The sequence below is a fragment of the Notothenia rossii genome (assembly GCF_949606895.1).
Source record: "Notothenia rossii genome assembly, chromosome: 5".
Classification (NCBI taxonomy): Eukaryota; Metazoa; Chordata; class Actinopteri; order Perciformes; family Nototheniidae; genus Notothenia; species Notothenia rossii.
In genome coordinates, this window is record NC_136903.1 from 81631698 (window position 1) to 81654697 (window position 23000).

The 23000-nt window shown below is 38.8% G+C and overlaps 4 protein-coding genes across 6 annotated transcripts in view; all 4 read right to left on the reverse strand.

Annotated features, from left to right (window-relative positions):
- cd8b (cd8 beta) overlaps positions 1–5543 on the reverse strand; it is a 6270-nt gene extending 727 nt beyond the window's left edge. The window contains exons 1-6 of one of the 3 annotated variants that reach the window (XM_079683823.1): positions 3812–5543; positions 2266–2616; positions 1261–1335; positions 258–347; positions 143–176; positions 1–45 (exon numbers count right to left, since the gene is read on the reverse strand). The exon at positions 1–45 is cut by the window's left edge and continues 7 nt beyond it. In XM_079683823.1, coding sequence (XP_079539949.1) covers positions 36–45; positions 143–176; positions 258–347; positions 1261–1335; positions 2266–2616; positions 3812–4238 — 987 coding nt within the window. In that variant the 5' untranslated portion in view covers positions 4239–5543 and the 3' untranslated portion in view covers positions 1–35. Of the gene's footprint in view, positions 46–142; positions 177–257; positions 354–1260; positions 1336–2265; positions 2617–3811 lie in introns of all 3 variants that reach the window. The other 2 variants (XM_079683822.1, XM_079683821.1) reach the window with 2 other exon arrangements.
- Positions 5544–7612: 2069 nt separating this feature from the next.
- Positions 7613–13648, reverse strand: zmat1 (zinc finger matrin-type 1). Its single transcript, XM_079683820.1, has 7 exons — positions 13481–13648; positions 11435–11541; positions 11245–11325; positions 10898–11033; positions 10211–10444; positions 9226–9316; positions 7613–8973 (listed from the first exon to the last, which is right to left on the reverse strand). Exons 1-7 carry the CDS (start codon positions 13617–13619, stop codon positions 8028–8030), a joined length of 1734 nt encoding a protein of 577 aa, XP_079539946.1. The 5' UTR covers positions 13620–13648; the 3' UTR covers positions 7613–8027.
- A 672-nt stretch (positions 13649–14320) lies between these two features.
- Positions 14321–15799, reverse strand: gnrh2 (gonadotropin-releasing hormone 2). Its single transcript, XM_079685822.1, has 4 exons — positions 15787–15799; positions 14914–15058; positions 14739–14822; positions 14321–14506 (listed from the first exon to the last, which is right to left on the reverse strand). Exons 2-4 carry the CDS (start codon positions 15046–15048, stop codon positions 14468–14470), a joined length of 258 nt encoding a protein of 85 aa, XP_079541948.1. The 5' UTR covers positions 15049–15058; positions 15787–15799; the 3' UTR covers positions 14321–14467.
- A 2736-nt stretch (positions 15800–18535) lies between these two features.
- ptpra (protein tyrosine phosphatase receptor type A) overlaps positions 18536–23000 on the reverse strand; it is a 32525-nt gene continuing 28060 nt past the window's right edge. Inside the window, exon 17 of the mRNA XM_079680582.1 lies at positions 18536–22095. Within this exon, the coding sequence (XP_079536708.1) occupies positions 22021–22095 (75 nt within the window). The 3' untranslated portion in view covers positions 18536–22020. The remainder of the gene's footprint in view (positions 22096–23000) is intronic.

Here is a 23000-nt window from a genome sequence, read left to right on the forward strand (position 1 = left end):
CAGGTATCAGATGTATATGCAGTAGTTTAGGTCATCTACCGCTTCCTTAATAGTTAAAGACAAAAGAAGGGTTAGGGTTATCTTATTTTTAACAAAAAGGAAAAATAAAGGATATTTCCTCCATTTGTAGAAATGTACTTACTTCACAAAGTGGTGCCGACACTTTTTGGGTAGCCCTATGAACAAGAAAAATAACACTTAAGTGATACATCAAAACCTTATCAAACTAAGTGCTGAAAATCTGGATGAATACTCACGGCTAAAGTAGTACAGCGTGCCAACGAGAGTTAGAACCAGGGCTGCGATAAGTCCAACCAACGGCCAGAAAACCAGGGAGCCACAGCCATCTACAGCTAACACACAGTACATGTTTAAAATAAATGTATCATTGCTTACTTCTTGTAGCCACACATTAAGATCTATCATTTCATGTTTACTTTTTTCACTTTAACATTTTCTTTTCCAAATGACCTCTGCTATTGTATTTACATCATCGAAATCTGACAGGGCACAAGATGCATCCAATCCCTATTCATAGAAGAAAGTGCTTTTACATGAAAAGATCACAGTTTTAAAATACAGAGCATCATATCAATTACGCAAACTTAATTTCCCTTTAAACCTTTCGTTGTGTTCAAAAGCTGTTACCGTCCATGGTGTTCGCGGGTCAATTTTGACCCATGATTTATCTCAGTCCAAAACACTCAAAAATAATGACTATCATCCAATATTGTTTTAACTACATCATAACTAACTTACTATGCATTCATAACCGTACAATCCTGTTGTAATTTTTTAACATTAAGTAAAACATGTGATTCAATTCACTCATATTTCCTATAGTGGAGACAGTGGAACATTACGTTATCTGACTATATTAGACTAATATTAGAATACAATCTCCCCAAACAAAGTTTTAAATGATTGTTACAGTTGATGAAGGGGGTGGGGGTGGGGTGTCTAAAGTCAAAGATGAATCTTGATTGGGCCAAATGTGACCCAGAGTCACCCAAAACAATTCTGCTGGGTCTCCCCAGACCCGAACACCAAATTATACACTTTTGTTTTTAGAGACCATCAGACTTGGCTAAAATAGTCAAAATCAGTGTTGTAGTGTTTATATAGCTGTTGTGGAGGATATCATGAAGCCTTGTTCCGTTAAAAAAAACTAGAGCGTATTTATTATATCATTTTAACTTGAAACGGGTCACGGGAGACCCGAACACAACATAAGGGTTAATAAAATAGATAATAACTTACCCTGTGGAGACTTTTTGCAGCGACAGACTGACTTCACGGTCGGTTTTGTTTCAATTTTTATTTTTGGAGCGGTCACTGTCAGATAAAGAGCAAACAGGAAAAGCAGTTATAGCTTAACAGCAGTGAAACGAGAATTTAATGGTGCAGAGAGGGAATAAATGAGAACCCAGTTTTATCCAACCTCTCCCAATTGTCTCATCAGAAAATAATCTACAGCAAACTCTCTGTACAGTACTTCATGTTTGTTGTACAGTCGGCTAGTAGTGGACAGCTATTCTTCAGATTTTTCTTTCATAATGATAAACAAACTCTAAGCACACATCTAAATACATTCGATTAATAACACTATGTATACTTGATATGTGATCTCAATTGCATTGACCATCAATACATCTGGTTCATGTTGACAGACGGCACCAGTCTGTCAAAAAGAAGTACCAATCCCAAAGTGAAAACTATATTGCACTAATGTTTCTCATGCAAGCCTGTTACATGTAGACGTCTCTCAACAAAAGTAAAAACAGCCGTCACTGAGTTTTCTGTTTCTAGCGTCCACTTAGTCTACCTGGTTGTATTGGACCGCCGCAGCCAAGGGAAACAAGACAACCTCTAAGAAGCTCCAGGATTTTGGTCAGAACTGACTCTTGATAAAACATCACTTCTTTTTTTTTTAAAGAAAGATAGGCTAGTGGAATGTGGAGTTTGATTGAGTTGATATATAACGACAGGAGGATGTGAGACCGTCTCCCCTGGGTGAAGTCAACATTGCTTGAAGCGGCATACGATTACTTTTGAAGTCACATCTTCATTGTACAATACATTTGAATGTAATTAGTTGTCATAATGCAGCAGATTGAAATGCAGATATGGGGTACTGATCTGCATTTCGTCCTTTACATATTTCTTCCTCCACTTGAATTTGGACACTGAAACCCTCAGGGCCGCCTGATATTTCATTTGATTTCAGCACTGTGAATGAAGCGCTTGAGATTTTAACCAACAAACCTCCCGGCAGGAGAAGAGTCCCAGGCTTCCAGGTTTCATTGTTTCTCTTCTTCAGGACACAAGAATAAGTTCCTGTGTCCTCCTTTGTCAAATTGATGATCTGTAGCACAAAGAGAATCTTGCTCTTGCTGATTAATTTGAAACGTGTCTTGTCCACTCCTTCCCCGTATATGATCCGGTCAGCATGGTTGCACTGGCCGATGAACTCCATTTTGCTGTTGTTGGAAAAGCTTCGGAACCAGTAGACGGAGTCACAGACGACGTTAGCGCAGTCACACTCAATAGACGGGGAACTGAGGATCTTGGAATAAAGAACAGAGAGAGGTTCCTGCAGCAGGGTCTGGCTCAAACCTAGGAGTGGAAATAGAGATATGATTGAGATTTCAAAAACCACATTGAACAACTGCTAAAGTCCAGTATGGGAGTTCAGCCTCAACAGTAACAGTCAGGGCTCTAAAACACTTCAACGAAGTCAAGGCCGAACACCTAAACTCCTTAGAGTTGTATGTTATCCCGACAGGGTAACTTTTAAGATGTCTCAAAGCAAGTTTTCGATCACTTGCTGTGTACATTTTTAAGTCACAGCAAAAGGCACTCTTTCTGCCGAACACAATAAGGCTAATTGTGAAAAATGTAAAAGCTCGGACAAGTATTCATTCTTCGTGCTAGGCAGAGGATACATTATAAAATGTTGTAGAAACACAACAACAATCACCAGAAGTGTTGCAACAATGGAAATTAAGTTGAACTATGAAGACATTTGTTGTACGTATTTCAAACTGTGACATTTTGAAAATAATGCGGATATATGTGGAGTTTGCGTTGCCATTTATGTTTAAGGGATTTCATTTTAGAATCAGTTCCAATGCCTGTTTTATGTGTTTTCAAGTCAGAAATGTAGGCATATATACCTGTTGCAATCACTAGTCTTATGAAGTATGCAAAGGCTCCCAATGTACGAAAGGTTAACTCAAGTCGTATAGGGACTGATTTGTTTAAAGGCACACATTACGTAACGTTTAGGATTGCGCCAAATTGTTTTAATCTTAAATCCAACACGGTAGAAATACCTATATATCAATGCCTTAATAGAGCTATTATATATATTGTTAATAAACTAATTCTAAGGAAATATAAAATCGATATTGACCTACTGAAAAACACAAACAGGTAGAGTATTATCCTCATCATTTATCATGTTAATTCATACAAAATATCAATAACTTATACCAGTATATTTTGTACTCTTATGAGATATGAAACAAATGTCACATCCGTAGCCATCTAGCTATAGATTTTACAAAGGCACCAAAGGCATAAACTTATTAAAACCTTGCCGTCTTTTTGACGATTAAAAAATAACCTCAACTGTCAGCACAAACTTTGGTTAGGGCAGTATTTGATGAATGTAGACATCATTTAAGATAAATCACTGGAGCTTAAGTTTGAGTAGTCAACAACACATCCCTCGCTGCAGGCCCTAACTGAGTTATGATGAGAATAACGCCTGAGGCTTAAGAAACAACTGAGGAACTGAGAGTCTTACCCAACGTCCACAGAGAAGCCGTCCACAGTGTCCATGCCAGCGGAAGCAGGATCATTTTGTCCAGTCTCCAGTACGTGTGTTCGTACGCGTCTGTAGCTCTGTAGCCGAGGGACGCTGCTGATACTTTCTTTTCCTGCTGTCTATCTGTCATATGATGGGAGGAACTGAGCTGAAAGGGCCCTGAGTCGTCAAGGGAACACCCAAGTGTGACACACACAGGGCCTATCAGAGTGGGCCGTACACACAGACACACACACACACACACACACACACACACACACACACACACACACACACACACACACACACACACACACACACACACACACACACACACACACACACACACACACACACACACACACACACACACACACACACACACACACACACACACACACAAACAAAGCAGTACAAAATACTTCATGTGTGCATTAAACAGACAGCTGGCCTATTGTGTACTGAATATCCGAACAAACACGTTTCGAACATTCTTGACTCCCCTCAAAAACATACCTGACATACATACAGTGATGCCAAACATCTGAAGACGTGGTAATGTCTCATCAGAGTTTATATCATACCACATCAACTCTGAAAAAAGTTGATATTCAGGGAGCAGCAGCGTGCAGGGCTGTGGTCTCTGCCCAGGTGCATGACCTAGAGCTCAGCAGAGTCCTACATATGCAGCTTCATGCCTTCCTGCAGAGCACGGAGAGGGAATACCAGCACGTGCCTGAAGCTTAACTACTCGAAACGGAGGATCAATGATAAACCCTAATCCAAGATTTTCCAGATTATTGTTAAATATACCTACTTCTTTAAATTGGCGTATACTTGGCTTCTTTAGCGTAAGTATGGGGTATAAGTTCATCAACACACACATTAAGAAAGCACTCATTCACATTCTGAATATTGTCACTTCTCCAAGGTACATTTGTATTAATTCAATCACAAGTAATACTTCAATAATTAAATCAATTGTTTTCAATTAATTAAACTAGATAAATTGATATTTAGTTTGAGGTTTTTCAGTTCAACTATTAAAACAAAAGTGCATTTCTCTAGTTGACTACTTTCTTTTATCCCAAATGCTTATACAGATAATAAGAATACTTTTGTTTTATACATCTCCCTAACAAAATAGAAGATACTTTCCGTAGAAATTAGTTTGACGGTTGAAGTTTTGGCAGTTTTGTAGCAAGCGGTCTTTATTCTGTCCTGAGTGACAAAGCAGGGTTGACAGGCTGATGTACGGGGGTACGTTAGATACATCTCATCCCGCAGCTACAGACGTAGCACAGGAAGAGAAGACAGCAAAGTTCACTTTTGACAACATCTGACTTTGGAATGAGTCTATCAGGACAATTATTTTCAGCGTTGTCTAATTTGCCTAATAATTGATGAATCAGAAATCAGTAATAATACAAAATTCGATAAAAATCACAAATTCCAAAAGCAGGGGGTGTTCAAATTATTGCTAAATACCAGTCTAATAAATTCAGGAACTTAATTCATAATTATAAAACAGCTTGGACTTATGAATGGTATTTTCGTTCCATTAGGGAATCAACAGGAAACTGATTATCAAAATAGTTGTTGATGTATTTCATTTAAACCAATTCACTTTTACATCACTCAAACATTTTACAATTCAGTTGTGTTTGGATATTCTCTATACCAGGGGTGTCAAACTCAAGGCCCGGGGGCCAAATCCGGCCCGCCACTTCATTTGATGTGGCCCACAAGAGCTTGCAAAGAATATAATGGGTTTATTATAAGGTTACATGTCGCTTTACAGGAGCACGGTGCCCATAAACTACATGTCCCACAATGCATCTCATTTTTCTGAAATGCGCACTGAAGAGACTTGCAATTATTTGCCCTAGACTTCTGCTTTCAGACGTAGTTAATTATGAAGTTATTACCCTAGATAATAATCCAATGCAGAGGAAATATTGTAAAATAATACATTATTTTATATATATTATATATTTATCTATGTATATTTATATAGTCTTGAAGTTACCACCGGCCCTTTGAGTGCAATCATAATTCTAATGTGGCCCGCGAGGAAATTGAGTTTGCCACCCCTGCTCTATACTGTTGCTGATCTCGACTTTTACCAAAAGAATTCTCCCAGTAATTTTTTCAGCAGTACTGTATGACTTGCACAGGTACACTGCATTAGATTGCTGTTCATATCCGAATGAAACAATCCTTATATTGAGTTATTTACTCCACATGAAAGATACATGTCCCATTTAACAGCTAAAGAGAGGACTGAGGGTTCAACTGTCTGGTTATGCCTTGAACTCTCCATGATGAACCTAATGATCACTTAAATAATGAGTGTTGTCTGTGGATTGTCTTGTTTCTGTATTATTTAGTGTTGTGTGAAAAGTGAGGGCGGAGAACGGTCTGGTGAGGGTCTTAAAGTCGGAGGATGTGGGCACCTTATACCTCTACGGGGGTCTACGACATGAGCGAGATAGGGAACGAGACCACAGGATTCTTTGAAAACTCAAGAGGGCTCAGGGGGCTTCAGAGCTGCTCTACACCTCGCCGAGTTGTGAAGCCTTTGTTGGTCTGCTGCTCCGACGCTTTAAGTCAAAGCCGCCTTCATTTCATTTCTCTACTGCTTTCAACAGTTTTATGAAAAGTTTAGCATTTTCAGACTCACATTATGTCCATGTCTTAGTATGTGTCACAAACGGTTTAGTGATTGTCATTTGCAGAGCCTTACCTAAAGTCCGAAGTTCATGTAAGAGGCTTTTCATCCTAAAGGCCTATACAGAAGTCTTTGCAAAAGTTATTGAACGTTAACGCACACTAGCAAGCTGTTTCGTGCATGTTTTTGATTTACTGCAACACTTTGCCTTGATTCCTGGTTTAATCCTCCTGTTCAAACACGCCACGTAATGTGCACCAATCAGCTCCCAGGATCCTAGTGTGATCAAATATACAGCAATACATCACACAAATGCCAAATGTCAAAGTAAGTAGACAGACTGTCAAGAAAGTCTTCTACAAATAAGTACAACATATGTGTTTTAAGGATATTTAATTTGTGGGCGTGTTTAGGCAGTTCTTTATTTAACGTATTGTAGATATCAGAATACTTAAGTCTGAGTGCATAATTGCCTGCCAACCTAAAACTTTCCACAAAATATCTTTGTTTTAAGCCAAAGTAGGTAAGTACACAGCCTTAGATAGGACATTGCATAGCACTTATGGATAAAGAAGGTTTGAAAAGTGGTCCACAAACCACCCAGCAGATAGTGTAAGAAAAAAGAGCTGTTCAAGGACAATACATTCTTTTAAAAATAAGTTTGCTGTGCCAAAAAGGCTCGCCTAGCCTCCGTGTTTTGACTCTTAGGGATATCTTTTAACTTTTCAGGATTTATTAAGAACAAAATGTTGTTTGGAGCGGATCCTTATGAGTTAAGAAGATGTTTCAGTCATCTTTAAACTGCCCCCGTACAAGTTATCACAGACTGCATGTGAACATATGAAGTTTGTGGAGAGCTGTCCTCATTCGAACTGTTGCACCTGTCTGACCCCAAACACTGCATGGGCTGTTTGCAAAAACATCCCAACACATGCACACACAGCACTACAGACTGAAGCAATGTCTTAGTATTATCTTTGTACAATAGTTGTGATGAGAACCCGAACAGGTCATATTTGCATCTTTCTAATACATCCAACATGCGCTGAACCCGTCTACGCTGGCCTCCTTTCAGCAGATGTTACTCTGAGTAAAAGCACACGGAGCTTCAAAAGAAATGAAAGAAATGCTCTTCTAACATCTGTGTGCTTTTATTTGCTTTACTGATGCTGAGTGAAGCTCGACAGTGCCAACCACAGGCTGCTGAAGGCATCACAGTCAGCAGCTCAGACAGAAACATATCGATGTGTTGAGAGGTGAAGAGAACTTCCTGATCATTTAAAATTTAGACAAAAAAAAAAGATCACCAGTAAATAAAGATGTGCAAATGAACTAAATCAGCAATATAATTTAGTGTCATAGAGAAAAATAAAGTATTATAACTGTAAGAATTTCTTCAAACAATAAGAGAAACATAAATGAGCTAAACATGGCTAGCCAGCTAGCACACCTATGGAGAACAACACTGTCAGAGTAGAAAGTAAACACTGCTTTGTAAACTGCTAATATTTATAACTTCTATGTTTGGCTTAAAATGTCAGCAGCTCAGCAGCCCAGGATGGAGTCGTCCCACAGCTTCTCCTCCTCTGTCCTTGTGTCTGCTGTCTCTTTCGTTTTCTTCTTCTCTTTCTTATTGTATTTAGCTTTGGACGTGTCTTGTCCTCCTTCCCCCTGCTCAACATTCATTTCAGCCTGAATATGTTCCTCTGTCTCTTTCCTGTTGTTCATCATGTCTCCTGGCGTCAATTTGTCCATCACCCTTGCCCCTCCTTCCGCTTCGAGGTCCTCCTCCTTTAATTTATTTTCCCGTCTTCTCCGCTTTCCAGGAGTTTTCCCCTTTTTCCTCTCTTCCCCCGACCCTCCTGAATCCTCTCTTCTCCCCTCCACTGAGTCATCATCTCTCCTCCGCTGCTGCTTCCTCCTCTTCTTGTCCTTATCTGAGTCCTCATCTCTTGCTCTCCTGTCTCTCTCTCGTCTGGATCTTTTAATCCTCCTCTTTTCTCTGCGCCGGTGTTCGCTGTCACCACTGTCGCTGCTGCTGCTGCTGCTATAAGAGGAGGAGGAAGACGATGATGAAGTATAGGAGGATGAGCTCGACTGCTTTCTGTGCCTCCTCTTCCTAGTGGGCTGACTGGAGAAGAGAGGAGGACCTGGGAGGGCTGGAGGAGGGTGTTTGTAGTCCCAGCCATGGGACAGCCAGGAGGGGCCCTGATACGGAGGACGCCACCCTTCAACTGTGTAGTGACACCCAGGGCGGGAGGGGTGAGGAGGGTGAGAGATGGGAGGGGGGTTGAGCCTGGGCTTATTCAGTTCTAATATTTCCCCTTTGTTTAAGGCTTCCTCTTCTTCACCCTCCTCCTGTTGTGTGACTTGCCCGGCCTTGGGCTTGATTCCACGAGCTTTCTGAACCTGAATGAAATCTGCCAGTTCATCCGCAAACGTGCTGTAGTCTTTCTGTTGGGATTTGCAGAGGTGAACCACCTTCTTCTCCCTGGGAGACAACATGGAAACAAGGAATTAAGTAGATATGCAATTGTGTAATGTATGCTGATGTCCCACTTACACAGAAAACACAGAAAACACAGTAATAACAATAATTGGTAAAAGCAACATGAAATATCCTTTCTAAAGACTTTACCTTGTTTGGTAGAGATCATTTTAAATAAATCCCACCATGGTCATTTGAATATAAATAAAGTAGTGGAAGCTGTGTGTGAGTGCAGTGTTGCAGATTTCAACTTACCTGATCTGGTGTTTGTTCCCCTGCATGTGGGCCTGGTACATCTCCACCGAGTTAAACTGGATGCTACACATCTGACACATCAGGGAGTCGGCTGTAGATAACAGAGAGTGGGTGAGGTGGCAAATGAGGAGGAAAATTCAACTTCAATAATCGAATAAAGCGGCTCATAATCCTTTCTTTGAGATTCTAGTGAGTTTCTTACTTATGTTTACAATCATATTAACAATGAAGAATTCTCAACAAAAGACATGTTATACAGCTTACAAGTGAAAAAAAGGTTAAGAAGCTGACACAAGAACTAAGGCTAACATTCTGTTACACTGTATATTGTCTAACAAACTATAGTTCGACTACCGGCTTACACCAGTTTATTTGAGAAGGTTATCAAGCGAACACCTACCTGATAGGACAAGATGCTCACTGCTGATCAATGTTTCGCTTCCATTCAATTTCGATTTGATTATGGATATTTCGGTAACAACACAAATATAGCTAGTTATGAAAGAGATTCTAAGAGAACTTGTGCTTTAAAGTGTACAAGGAACCCTCTAGCCTCGTATGACTCTTCTTGCAGCGGTCAGGCTGTATAGACACAACAGCCCCCGGTAGACCAGCACACTCACACAACAATAAAGACTACGACACGCCTGTTGTGAAATTACACCAACTTGCATTGATATAAAAACACAAACACAGACTACGACACCCCTGATGTGCAATAAAACTTGTGTGCAATATGTACATTGGAAATGTATTATGAATGTACTTATAAATTGAAATAACTTTATTTTAAATATTATGTGCTGCCGTTTCTAATAGTGTATTATTTGATGTGTCTGTCTTTCCCTTTCCCCTCTGTGGGGCACATAAAGTTATTCTGATTTTAAACATCTATAGAAATATTAACGTCTACATTAAGAATGGACACATGTGCCTCTAGGCTCGGCCCCCTCTCTGTAATGTGAGACGCAGGAACCCGTGTTACCTTCTTGGACATTGTCTCCGAGGTCTTTGAGCAGGTCCTGTCTGGCCTGATTCCTCTGGTGTTTGCGTCCATTGTAGTGCTGAAACGCCATCTGGGGATTGTTGAAGGAGGCGGCACACAGGGCGCAGTACTTGTTGGGGTCCTTCAGATCAACATCCTTCTTCGGTGCAGTGTTGGGGGCCGTTGGGTCCAGAAGATGCTCCGTACCCTCCTCTGGGAGCATGCTGCCTACAGCTGGGAAGAGAAATCATCCATTTAATACATATGTGCTGGACTTTCTGAAATGAAAGAATATCACCCCCAAAATAAACATTTGGAAATCAATTACACACCTGTGTTGTGAATTCAAGAAGAAACTTTTTTTTTGTATACCAGAGAACAAAACATTAAATGAAAAAGTCTCTAGAATTGATAATGCAATTTGCAGAATAATTAAAGTCTCTTTTATCCTGTTTTCTGTTGATACTGCACTAATTTAATTCAATTTATGAAAAACTTGTTCTCTTTTTGAACACTCTTCAAGAATTGTAGTTTAAGCAGGTAGAATAATTAATATATAAATGATTATTTTTGTAATGATGCCTTTAAAACAGAACTTAATCTACTGCTGGTTTGTAAATAATATAGATTACTTATTTATTTTTCCATCACACATCACACATCACACATCACACATCACACACTTGCCTGGGACCTGAAGACCTTGTTTGCGGAGATTTTTGGCATGGACTTTTCCATCATAGTGGGATTTTGCCACAACTTGAGAACTAAACACCATGTTGCACAGCTCACAGAACTGGTCCTTATCCATCGTCATGGTACGCTGCAAAACAACAGGAACAAGACTGAATGATCAAGAGACAAATACGTGTTTCATGAGGTAGTTTGTAAAAAAAGAATAAAGAAGAAAACAAGATGTCGTATGACAGTCCTTTAAACCTTCTGTGTACCTCCTATGAAATCATATCCTACAGAGAAGGATAAAGATATGACCCTCAGACTGTAAAGAGTAACATCTCTCAAAGCGTGCTGACCTGGGGTCTTGTGGACTCTTGGATCTTCTCGGTGCTCTTGGCCTGCAGGTACACTCTGAGTTTCTGAGCATGTTTCTTTCCCTGCAGTTGCGGGGATAAACGAGAGACATTATTACAAAGGCTCAGACCTTGTTAGCTCATTGAAACGGCACCACAGTTCCATGAGTAGCGCCTGGAAAGCAGCACACACCTCGTAGTGGGACACTCGCTGAGATTCGTAGAGCAGCGCAGCATCACACACATGGCAGTGGTCGTACGTGAGGAGACTCTTCAGCAGCTCCTCTTCACTCTTGTCTCCTGTGAGGCAGAATACTGTTACAGCTGAGCCACGGAGAATAACGTGAAGGATTATTTTAACATGATTAACAAGCAACCGGCTACTAAATTATCATATCTCATTACATTCATTCATTGTAATCGATATTAGATTGTAAAACAAAACCAAAATATAATCGGACTCTGTCTCTACGTGAGTTGGTTGTGGTAAATATGGTGATCAACTAGCTTTTGTAGAATTAGAAGCTGCAGAATAAAATACAAACTTTTTTCATTATTTGAAAACGTGAAATGTCACAGAACAGGTCAGCAGCATAAACAGCTCTGCATGCAATATATACTGTAACAACATTACCAGGAAATGTATAAATGATATTTAATTCCACATTTAATTAAGCTGTACCAACACCATAGGACTGTATTTAAAGTAAGTCGAGTTTATTGTTAAACATTATTTGTATATAAATCTGCCAAAATCATTCTTTTGGATAGGGATAAACGTTGTGCTTCCACTAATACAATTCCTAAATTGTACAAAAAAATACTACTTGAATTATTCACTCAACTCTAACCTCTTTCGTAACAGTAAAACCTTTTAGCACGTTTCATGCTTGACTGAAATATTTCTCGCATTTCTGCATTCTTTGTATGCAGAAATATCACCCAGTTTGTCCTTATAGCATCAATAATGTACATTTTGCTCTGCATATTTTTTTACTTCAAAAACATTTTTAACCAACAAAGTAGCAATACTGTGAAGAAACTGAGAGTTTCAACTTTAAGGATTAAACAAAAATGTCATCAATGCATAGGAACTGAGATGTTACTGTGATTTGTTTGCTATCCTTGCTCTAAAAATATTCATAAACAATAACATGGTTTGTTGTGTGGTTTGACAAGGTGTGTTGCATTGAGCTAATCAAAGAACATGATGGTGAGGAGTGGAACTGTATGAATACAACTAAAATGACATATTAATTACCGAATTGCACAACAATCACCTTACCATATTAATTAGGCTAATACAACAAATAGTAAGACAGTTAGTGTCTCAAATTGTTTTATATACACAAAAGAACTCCAAAATAAATATTTATATTTCTGAGGATCTATTAACACTATTGACCAAATATGTTAAACTATTAAAACAACAATTAATTAGCACTTTGATTTATACTGCTGACATAATCATATCTCCTGATTTTTTTTTTCTACTCACATGCTTGTCTTGAAAGCATCAACTATTCTGCTGGTTTTAGAGATCAGCAGAATGACAGTTGATCAGCTGATGGGGGCTAAATTCCTTCAAAATCATTACCAAGAAAGATTAAAAGACTGTAGATTCCGCAACAAGCTAAAGCTTTTCAATCCATTCTTTTGATATGTAGACATGCACTGACAGGATTACTTTTTTAACAATACAATGACAATAAAGAAATGTAATGTAATTGACTGATTCAAGTCAGATAAGCCATTACCAACTGTTGCCAGGGAAACCTAATTTAACGTCAACACTGAATGGAATTAACATTTGGTGGCCTATGCTAGCTGCCAAAAAAGCTAACCTTAACCCGTGATTGACATATGACTAAGGTTTACAGGGAGTTTGGTTTTGGGCGTATGCTGACACTAGCTTGCAAGACAAGGGACGTTAGCAACTGGCCAACCACTTCCGGACCTCTGGAAATAAATAACGTTAATCTTTTAACTTTCTATTGTTTCACTTTTAGAGTTGTCCAGCGTTACAAAGGGCTTTTTATTATTATTATTTGACGAGTCATATCCGACCGGACCGGTTTCAGAAGCTCTACTGCTAACGTTTGAGCTAACGTTACACAGTTGACGTTAGCGCATTTAGCTAAACAGCTAGCTCACTCTACTGTTGAGCCTGCTAGCCAGTTAGCTAAAGAAGCTAAATGACACCGTATGGCTTAATGTTCACGTTGTAGACAAAACTCACCTTCAACCTGGGCTCTATCTGTTTGAGTGTTTATTACTTTGTCAGCACCTGTGGCAGAAGCCGCGTTAGGGGTACTAGTTGTGTTATTTTGAGCCTCTGACTCCGCAAGCAGCGGAGTACAGACACTTCTGTCGTCCATGTTTTGGCTAAGCTGCTTGGTGCGGGCGCAGTGACGTCACGGCAATATGGAGCCCATCCCGTGTTTACAGAAATTTACTTTACAGTATCTGTATGTTTATACAAGACTGTACATTCTATATACATTATGCTTTAACACATTATCACTGAATTAAAATACAATAATACGCCAAAAATAATATGTAAATCTTATACTTGCAGTTAACACATTTCCTACACATCAGAACGATTCGCAAGAACCGATTTACCTATGTTTTCTATTAGATTAAACTCGTAGGCCAATTATCGGTAGACATTATGATTGTGAGACAAAAAAAAGCGATTTGAAATTGTTTATTTTCAGCCCCTGATTTTTTTTATAATAAAAAACATGAACAATTATCAAAATATATTTGATAAATGAGAAAAATAAATACATTATTTAAAAAAAAAATCTACAGTAAAGATGTAAATAAAACAACTAATATCCTTGGATTGCGGTCAATATGCCTTCCGTGCATTCTTGCTCAGTGTACCAGCAAACCAAGACACTGAGCCAGCATGCAATACCAAGAACCTTAAACCAAAAAATCAAAATTGAACACACTCATCATGGATTTTAAAATTGTTTTGCTACTTCTTCACCAACCTAAGTTCCATTTACTATTCACAAAAAAAGGTCATATCAAAATAAATACTTTATTTTAGGACATTACAATTTCAACGTTCGTCACAGGCGATATGTAATGTTGGAAAATAACTTAAATACGAGATCAGAGGATCAACATGAAACATTTTTCACGTCAAAGACAAAGACGGCGAAGAAGGATAAGGTCATTACAGGTAGAAAAGCAAGAGAGTGGAAGTCTGTCACTTTCTCCTCTGGAGCTCCCTTGCTAAGGCATCCAACTGTGGAGAGAAATACAGCATGACATGAGAGTCAGACTCACTTAATGATACAGCCATAGCATACTATTTGTTGTTATGTATACATACATGTAGCTAGCTAGCTGTGTGTAGCTATTTAAACATTATTGTAACAGGGGGAATCTGTGTATATGTGAAGACCCATTCTTACAAGACGAATGAATCCAAATAAAACTATGTTTTATACAACCTGAATAAGGAACTGTTTACTTACAATAATGTTTCTCAGTATGCTTCTCCTCTGGGGTCTCAAGTAGCTGCATTCTCCGGCCTCACACAGCTTAATCTCCTCTGAAATCTGCACATGAAAGAAGAGTAAAGAGGTAAAGGTTATTTTTATTCTCAACAGGAAATGCTGGGTAAATGATCAAACTAACTCTGATCCTGACCTCTGGCGTGCTGAAGGAGTCCAGCTCCCTCTTGCCTCCGGGGTACCAGCCATGAGACCAGTGCTGGGCGCTGGACAGCTGAGCCCCGAAGCAGAGAAGCACCCCGAGCAGCAACACCAGCCGAGACACACTCATGATGTTCCCCCTGAAGCAAAAGACTCCATTAGCTCTGACCACAAGAGAGTATTATATTTGAGACTTCGGTATCTGGTTTAGAAAATCTAATCAAATTGCAAAGTGTTTAAATACTTTATCAGGTTCCATCATTTAAATGTGGAATAGCTATTCTGGAGCAAACACTTTAAGATATAAATGCAATTTTGATTTTGCTGCAATACAAATGTATCAAACGAGATCATGCAGTGTAGAAAGTAAAGCTGTCTGTCACCAGAAATGATATATATTTAGCCGTAATATCAATACAAGTTGAGTATTTGTTGATTAACAATTTGAATCTTTCTTTGCTAGAATTTTACTGCAAGTTTCCTTTTACATTTCATGTTTACATTTGAGCTTATTTAACTGTAGTCAAATGTCAATTACTTGCTTACCCTCAATAAACCAAATACGGTTAAACATTTGTAACATTTTAAGAATCATTTTAGGGACTAATGTATTGCCCTTAAAAATAAATGTTGCCATTACATCCTTTTTTAGTAATTATGCAATAGATGAAATATATACAGAGCTTTCAGGCCTATTGTTAAACTTCTGAAAATCACTAAACTTAACATCCAATTAAGAGGCACCGAGAGGAGTTTAAGCTCAGTCTCTAACAAGATTCATTGTTATATTCCAAAAACAACAATGTATAATTTAGAATAAACAGAAAGCAGTAAAAGTATATAAAAGTACAAAAGAAAGTGTCCTTACTTTAGTCTCACAACTTTATCACTACAGGCGTCCCTTGACGTCCTGACAGAAGCTCCCTCAGCTTTCCTTCAGTTGTTCGGCTGTTGAAGATATCTCACAGTTTCACAAGTGCACGACTGTAAAGACTCTCTTCACCCTCATACTCCTCCTGAATATATATGTACCCCTCCAAATGCACATTGCCATTATCAGCCCGTAATGGCCCTGCCCCTCTCTGACCTGTGGCCCCTCTGTTCCCCGGCGGTGAAAGGAACGGCCCCTGAGGACAAGAGGTCCAGGAGACATGGCCAATTGTAATTATCCCCTGCAAACATGCTCTGACACCCCTGAGATGTACGTCTGCTCACTTGCACCACACGTATCCACGTCCAAATACTGACACCCTGGCTGAATAACAAAACAAATAATTCAATGTGCAGATTAAAGTCAAACAATATCATCTCAGTAAACTATTTCAAAGCACATTCTTATTCTAAAAACTGAAAAATGTCTCAATGGTTAATTCACTGCATACATTCTACAAGTGGAAGAACATGGCCACTTCAACACAACTCGTGAAATTGTGTACATGAAAATGAGTTTTAAGAAATACTGGGGCTCAAAAGTTTCTGAAATCTGGGCCCTGCCAAGAATGATCTTTATCTAATAGCTAGTACAATTTTATTTATATTGCACATTTCAGTCTACGTAGTTGGAAGGAAACAAACACTGAATAGTGTTAACAAAAAACACAAGACATGATAAAAGAAACATGTTATACATGGGGATTCAAACCATTGAGATGAATGAATCCACATTTAAATGTTTAAGGTCAACAACCAAGCAAAATTAATTCATAAGATTAGTGAACGGAAACAAAAAATCATAGTATTAAAAAAAAAAGCGTATACATAATGAATAACCATCAACCAGATTATTTTTAAGGAAAACTGAAAAAATGATTTTTCCGATTGATTTTAAAAGGATGATTGCATTTGAGTTGCTCAAAGTATTCAACCGTATTGCTCAGATCCCAATTACAGGAGTCTTTGTCAGAATGAAAAACTCTGGAGTTTCAATTTCCTCTCTCAAGGCCGATGTCGTTTTGACCGCATCGACCCACCACACATCCTCACTTTGACCTGAATGACCCTCTCAGTCGCTGGCATCTGATGACAGGGGAACAAACAGTGGATCCCTGATGAGATCCATCTCAATTAGAGGAGGCATTTCCTTTTCAGAGTTTTACATGCAGGAGCAGCTCTGACTCAGGAAGTGAGTGACAGCGTGACGAGCTGCTGCTGTTGACTCGGGTCAGCTGCCCGCCTGAGTGATGAGACACGAGGCTGGTGCTGTCAGGGATTGTTTGAAGAGAGAAAACTCCAACATGCGTCACTGATGAGACCACCTGTCAATGTGAGGCTAGAGGAGTAACCTTAAGAAGTCTCCGAATTAACATTTACAAATGAAACATACAGGGATAGATAGCTTTATTGTTATCTGCAAATGTAATTTTGTTGTCAGGTTCTATTTATGTCTGAGGTCTGAACATCCTGTCAGCTTTTATTCCGTTCTGAGTTTTCACAGCTTTCATTCAACTCATATTTCATCAAGCTTGAATACTTTATAATAGTCTAAATATATTACTGAATTACCACTCTCTTGATTTGTTCCACACGAACCTAACTGGGCTTGACAGTAAGAGCTTTGTCAATTACTATTACAAATAGTGAAATACTGCATAAAAGAAATCAGTTGCTGGCCTCATCAAGAATTCTAGGACCCCCACGGACACAGACTCTTATATCCTCCAATGGACATTTTACATATATATACACATCATATATATAAGTAACACCTTTGTGATCATATTTAACAATCACAATTCACAATATATATATATGTTTGCAAATAATTCTTATTGCATTACCCTTTGATTGTATCGTTTATTTCTCCTTTTACAGATATTATATTGGCTCTTATTCTTCCATTTGTATTCTCTCTTACTCCGTTTATGTATTCACCATTATACCCCAAAGCAAATTCCTTTGAGCTTCAAAAGGGATACTAAATAAGATTAAGGAACTTACAAGAGACATAATAAAAAAAGTAATGCTTAATATCAAAGCAGCAAATGCAGAGATTTCCAGACTTTGAATAAAAAAAAAATGTTTTGCACATAAATGATTAAATCCTACATTTCTATAAACTATAGGAAACTGTAGAAAGGAGCTCAGAAGACATTATTCAACTGGCTGATTAGTCTTTGTGAGGAGTAGACTGTCAAATCAGGGCAGTGCCCATTTAAAACCATCATGTTCTTTAGGATTATACCTTTCCATTTCTATTTACAATTAAGCTATTCAGTGTCGCAGTGCTGGTGGATTAAAGCCTACAAACTAATACCACATCTATTCAATAGTGACACTACCTTAATATAATAATGATCTTTTCCTAAATGTTTAACAGGTATTACTTTCCGCTCGATCAGTTCACCAGTAACCCTAAATGATTCATCAGAGCAAAACACTCGTTAATATTTGATGGGGGTGAAGGGTTAAACACTGATTGATACCTTTCAAGAGCAACACTCAGGAGGACCGCCTGATCTATAAAGTACATGAACGATCGGCAATTATTTTGCACATCTACAATTAGTCTTCATCGAGGAGTGAGCTGTAATGATCCTCAGGTGGTCGTGATGGAGCATGAGTGTCTGACGTGTTACTAACATTTAGCTTTTAAAGACATAAGAAATACACACACTTGATAAAATCTCAAGCACTTTATTAGGTTTGAACAGTATCTTGCTTAGAAAGGCCATTTGGCATTATATAATTATATATAATTTTGTCATATATATAATTATATATACATATATTCAAATGTTGAATAACAAAACACTAGAAACAAACATTGGCAAATTAAAAAATAGGATTTTCTTAAGACAATTATACCAAATTAAAAATGGCCAAAACGAAACATCTCTAATACATTTTCAAAATGGTCCCGATACAGTTCAATATACATCTTTTTATTCTTCAGAAAGAAAAAAAGAAGAGGGGGGGGGGTGGAAGAAAATATAATAAGCAAGGCAGCAGGCTGGAATGAAATATAAATAACCTTACATTATGTACAAAAGGGAGTGGGGCTGTGACCACTGGGGGCACATGGTCCAAGGACAAAGTGAAGGAAGGAAAGGGAGCGATAAGTGGACAGCAGTGAGTGGACAAGGACAGGAGACATAAAGGACATAAGAAGGTGGAAAGAAGAAGAGAAAAAGTTGGACTCTAATCTTCCTCAAGTCAGACTATTTAGAAATGGAGACATATATAAATTTCTCAGGGGCATTCAAAACAATCCACTGGGGAAAATCTCAGAGATAAAAGGGACGTGGAACAGGGACAACTGTCTGGTTTCCCTCGGAGAAGATGCATAAAAGATTCAATTTAACTGTGGTGGGGGAAAACTGGGTAACTTGGGTACCCACAATTGATTACTTATCATGGATACCACATGTCATTGATATGGAATGATATGAGGCCATTCAAATAAAATGTTTATTTTAAAAAGAGGCCTCAACATTTGTTTCAACTGCACAATTGAGGAGTCTACGTATTTGTGACAACAGGGAGTGTGAAGGATGACCAACCATGTCTTATCTCTGGCCCTATTGATTTGTCATATAGCGTTTTGTCATCAGAGTAAGGAAAATGCTCAGGACAGCTTTTAGGATGACAGCGGTTGCATCACAAATTATATGTAACGGTTAGTTTTAAACTACAAGTGAGGCACTTTTTTTCATATTCACTAGATCTGCAAAATAGCGGGTCTCATGGGATGGCACAGTGTCATATTTTGCTGTCAAATTCAAAGTCGCATTGATCCAAACACACACAACAGCTAAACAAAAAGCATCCCCTTCTCTATTTAATGAAAGGCCCAATATGTGACAAAGTAGATAAATGATGAGCATAACGGCACCTAACTAGTAGTGCGGGCACTTGTGATGCTTTGGGGGGAAAAAGATCTGAAAGGAAAATGACGATGCACAAACAGCCAACATTTCAAAAATATCTACTTTTATGTCCCTGCGGGGGCCTTACGGCTTTGAGACCTGAAGAAAGGTTCTTATATTTCAATATCAAGGCCAAATCATCATCCTAACCTTTTCTTTCATTTGGTTCTGTAATTTGAAGGGCTTTGCTTTTGGTGCAAATAGTGCATGAGTGTTCAAACAATCAACATTGATGCAAATCACCCTTCCTAAAAAAGATTCAGCATGTACTTTTAATGACGTTGTCCACCATCAATAAATGAGTACTGATTGTGCTCCTTCCGTTAAGAAAAGTCATTCAATCCGGGTCTGTTAGAGTGATTTAGACCGTTAGTGCGGGTTGCAAATTGTGAACGATTTAGTTAAAATCTACATTTAACAACAAAATATTTTTTAATATCATAGCAATAAAATCTGTTCAAATCAAAGCAAGGCATGATATTGGAGTACTCTCCTTTGCTGGGGTTTTAAATCTTTGAACGTGAGTCAGCGCTGCAGGTGAGCTTGAGCTGAATTTGCTCGATTTATAAATGTAAACAATCCAGCCGTCGCTCATTTCCTGACGGGAGTTGACATTACGTGACCCGAAGCCCAGCGGTTAACTGACAATATCCATCACAACTGAGTGCATAGCCTCAATTGTGGCCTCATCTGAAAAGAAACCCACACTGTAATCCAAGTGTCCTCACAGGACAGCCATTCAAAATCAAATCTGAGCAAACATGGCATGGCACCAGCACTATTTAAGTAACAAAGTATCCATTTTTAAGGAAAACGTTAGCAACAGCATTCAAATTATAAGAGACATTCTTCGGCATCAGTGTTCATGGTGGGAAAACAAAAACAAGGGAATTCAAAGTGTGACAGTACAGCGTAGTGATGTGAGGCTGATATAAAAGAAATAGTCCATTCAGGCAGACTCAAAATAAAACCTATATAGAAAAAAAACCTCAATACAATCTACAAGAAATACTGACGTGCGTCTGTAAACTAGAAAAGAAATATGTCGGGAATATGATCTGTTGATGATGCAATATGGAGTGATTTGGCTTGTCAGCATGATCAACAACGCTGCAGATACTGAAACAGACCTTACCTTTAAAACAAGAAGCCCCACTTCCTGTTAAAGCAGAGTGTTGGCAGCAGATCATTAAACAGTAAACTGGCTTTAGTGTAGTGAATGTCTAGATATTGTTAGAGCTACTGGACTCTGCGAGGGAGAGAAGGACTTTGGCACTCTGCAGATAGAAGACAGTGTCTTCAGCTGCAGCTCAAACAAACACACACACACATTCAAAAGAAAGAATGGCTCCTGGTATTCTGTGTGTGTTTCGTGTGTCAACCTGAGTCAATGAGCTACCTCACTCCAATCGTGAGTGACCTTTGAACCCCTGAAACTTTAAAGGGGAGGAATTTAAGTGGCTCGATAGATGGAAACATATCTGTGTGAAGGATAATAGCTGTGTGTGTGTAGGTGTGTGTGTCTGTGTCTGTGTGTGTGTGTGTGTGTGTGTGTGTGTGTGTGTGTGTGTGTGTGTGTGTGTGTGTGTGTGTGTGTGTGTGTGTGTGTGTGTGTGTGTCTAGGAGTGAAACACAGACCAGGTTTAGTCTGTAAATATTCAGGGCTCTGCTACAACTCATGTTGCTACAGCGTGGCTCTGGACAAGCCAACAATGTTTTAAGTCTCTGTCCCTATAAAGTAAAAAAAAATCCAAACCTCATTACCTTGACTCTGGATTGTTTCGACATTAGCCTCCAAAGTATTAGATTTATATTCATATATATTTATATATACCAATAAAATACATTACAGGTGCCACCCCAAAATGCAGCCAAACTCAAAACTGTGTCTGAAACCAAAGTAATAAGATGCAACACAGTAAGTATATGTACATATGAAGGGGGGGTGGGAAGCAAATAAGGGGTTAAGGGCTGTATTAACAAGACCAATATTACAAAATATTCAAGAAGGCATCTCAGTTATTTTCTCTGTCCCACTGCGCTGCCCTGTCCTCCGGGCCTCTGTCCCTTTTCCTGCGGGCAGTCCCTCCCATCCACAGATCAACTTGTGATGAGTCTTTTTCTTTTTTTTTTTAAATCCATCAGATGGGAGGTTGCAGCTTTCTGCGTGGCGGTGTGTGCGTGTGTTCTGGTGCGTGCATATGAAGTGTATCGGACATCCATCCACGGCAGGTCCCCTACTTGAAGTTGGCGTAGTCAGAAAAGGCATCGATGTACTCCTGGACCACTTTGTAACAGAACTCGTACTGCTCCTGCAGAGAGAGGTGTGTGGGGGGGGGGGGGGGGGGGTGGGGGGGGGGGCACAGGAGGAAGAGTTATTTCAGTTGGAACTACCAATGCTGTATTTCCTAAACCCTCTCCTGAGCTTGCACTATTGTTATTGTGTGCTTTTAATTGCTTTGATGTCTCGTATATATTCATATTGCATTGTTGAGGGCTCCGTGACCCAACTATACTGTAGGTGTGTGTATGACATTTAACCTTTGAAATCTTGGATGTTTTTGTATAACGGCTAACAGTGCAAACAGCAGTACAATCACACAGCTGTAGTTTGAGTATTATTGCATTGGGAACATTTCTAAATTCTCAGTTTGTGTTTATTTTTCAAATAAAGGTGGATATCAACACTAACGTAACAAATAACCACCAATCCACCGATCTACTAAAGCTAACTAACCCCTTTATGCCCGCAACTGAACATTTGAAAACTTACAAAAACCCTTTGGCAAAAAAGTTTTCTTATCACTCTTTATTTAGTCTTTAGGAACCTTCTACTGTTTTCCCTAGCTGTTTACTTAGATTTAGGAAACTTAAAGATACTTAGATATTTGAAGCCTTAAAAAAAGATTCCACATGTTTTCAAAGATCCTGACTTTGACCATTGATAAGAAGTATGATTCTTCATGTGATCTAAACGTTTCAAGTCATACTGTTAGAAACCTACACATAGTTTGTCAATATTAGATTTCAAGACTTTAGAGTCTGGAAATCTCATTGGTCTAAAGTTTAGACCAATGAGTAGAAAGGATGTGCTAATATCATCATAAATGTATTAACGCGGTTCATATTGAATTAGTCAATCTTTCTACCCATCTGTCTGCAAAAGGGTTAGTGTGTTTCCTCTCATGTTGAACCATTCCTTTGACCCTGCAAATGT

What these genes read in the sequence shown, in the direction of transcription:
- zmat1 (XM_079683820.1), bottom strand. Translation starts at nt 13,619, where the DNA reads ATGGACGACAGAAGTGTCTGTACTCCGCTGCTTGCGGAGTCAGAGGCT. An exon ending in AAGAGTCCACAAGACCCCAG is followed by an intron (nt 11,034 to 11,244) that starts GTCAGCACGCTT and finishes GTTGTTTTGCAG; the next exon opens with CGTACCATGACGATGGATAA. An exon ending in ACAAGGTCTTCAGGTCCCAG is followed by an intron (nt 10,445 to 10,897) that starts GCAAGTGTGTGA and finishes TTCTCTTCCCAG; the next exon opens with CTGTAGGCAGCATGCTCCCA.
- gnrh2 (XM_079685822.1), bottom strand. Translation starts at nt 15,048, where the DNA reads ATGAGTGTGTCTCGGCTGGTGTTGCTGCTCGGGGTGCTTCTCTGCTTC. An exon ending in ACTCCTTCAGCACGCCAGAG is followed by an intron (nt 14,823 to 14,913) that starts GTCAGGATCAGA and finishes TTTCATGTGCAG; the next exon opens with ATTTCAGAGGAGATTAAGCT. An exon ending in GCATACTGAGAAACATTATT is followed by an intron (nt 14,507 to 14,738) that starts GTAAGTAAACAG and finishes TTCTCTCCACAG; the next exon opens with TTGGATGCCTTAGCAAGGGA.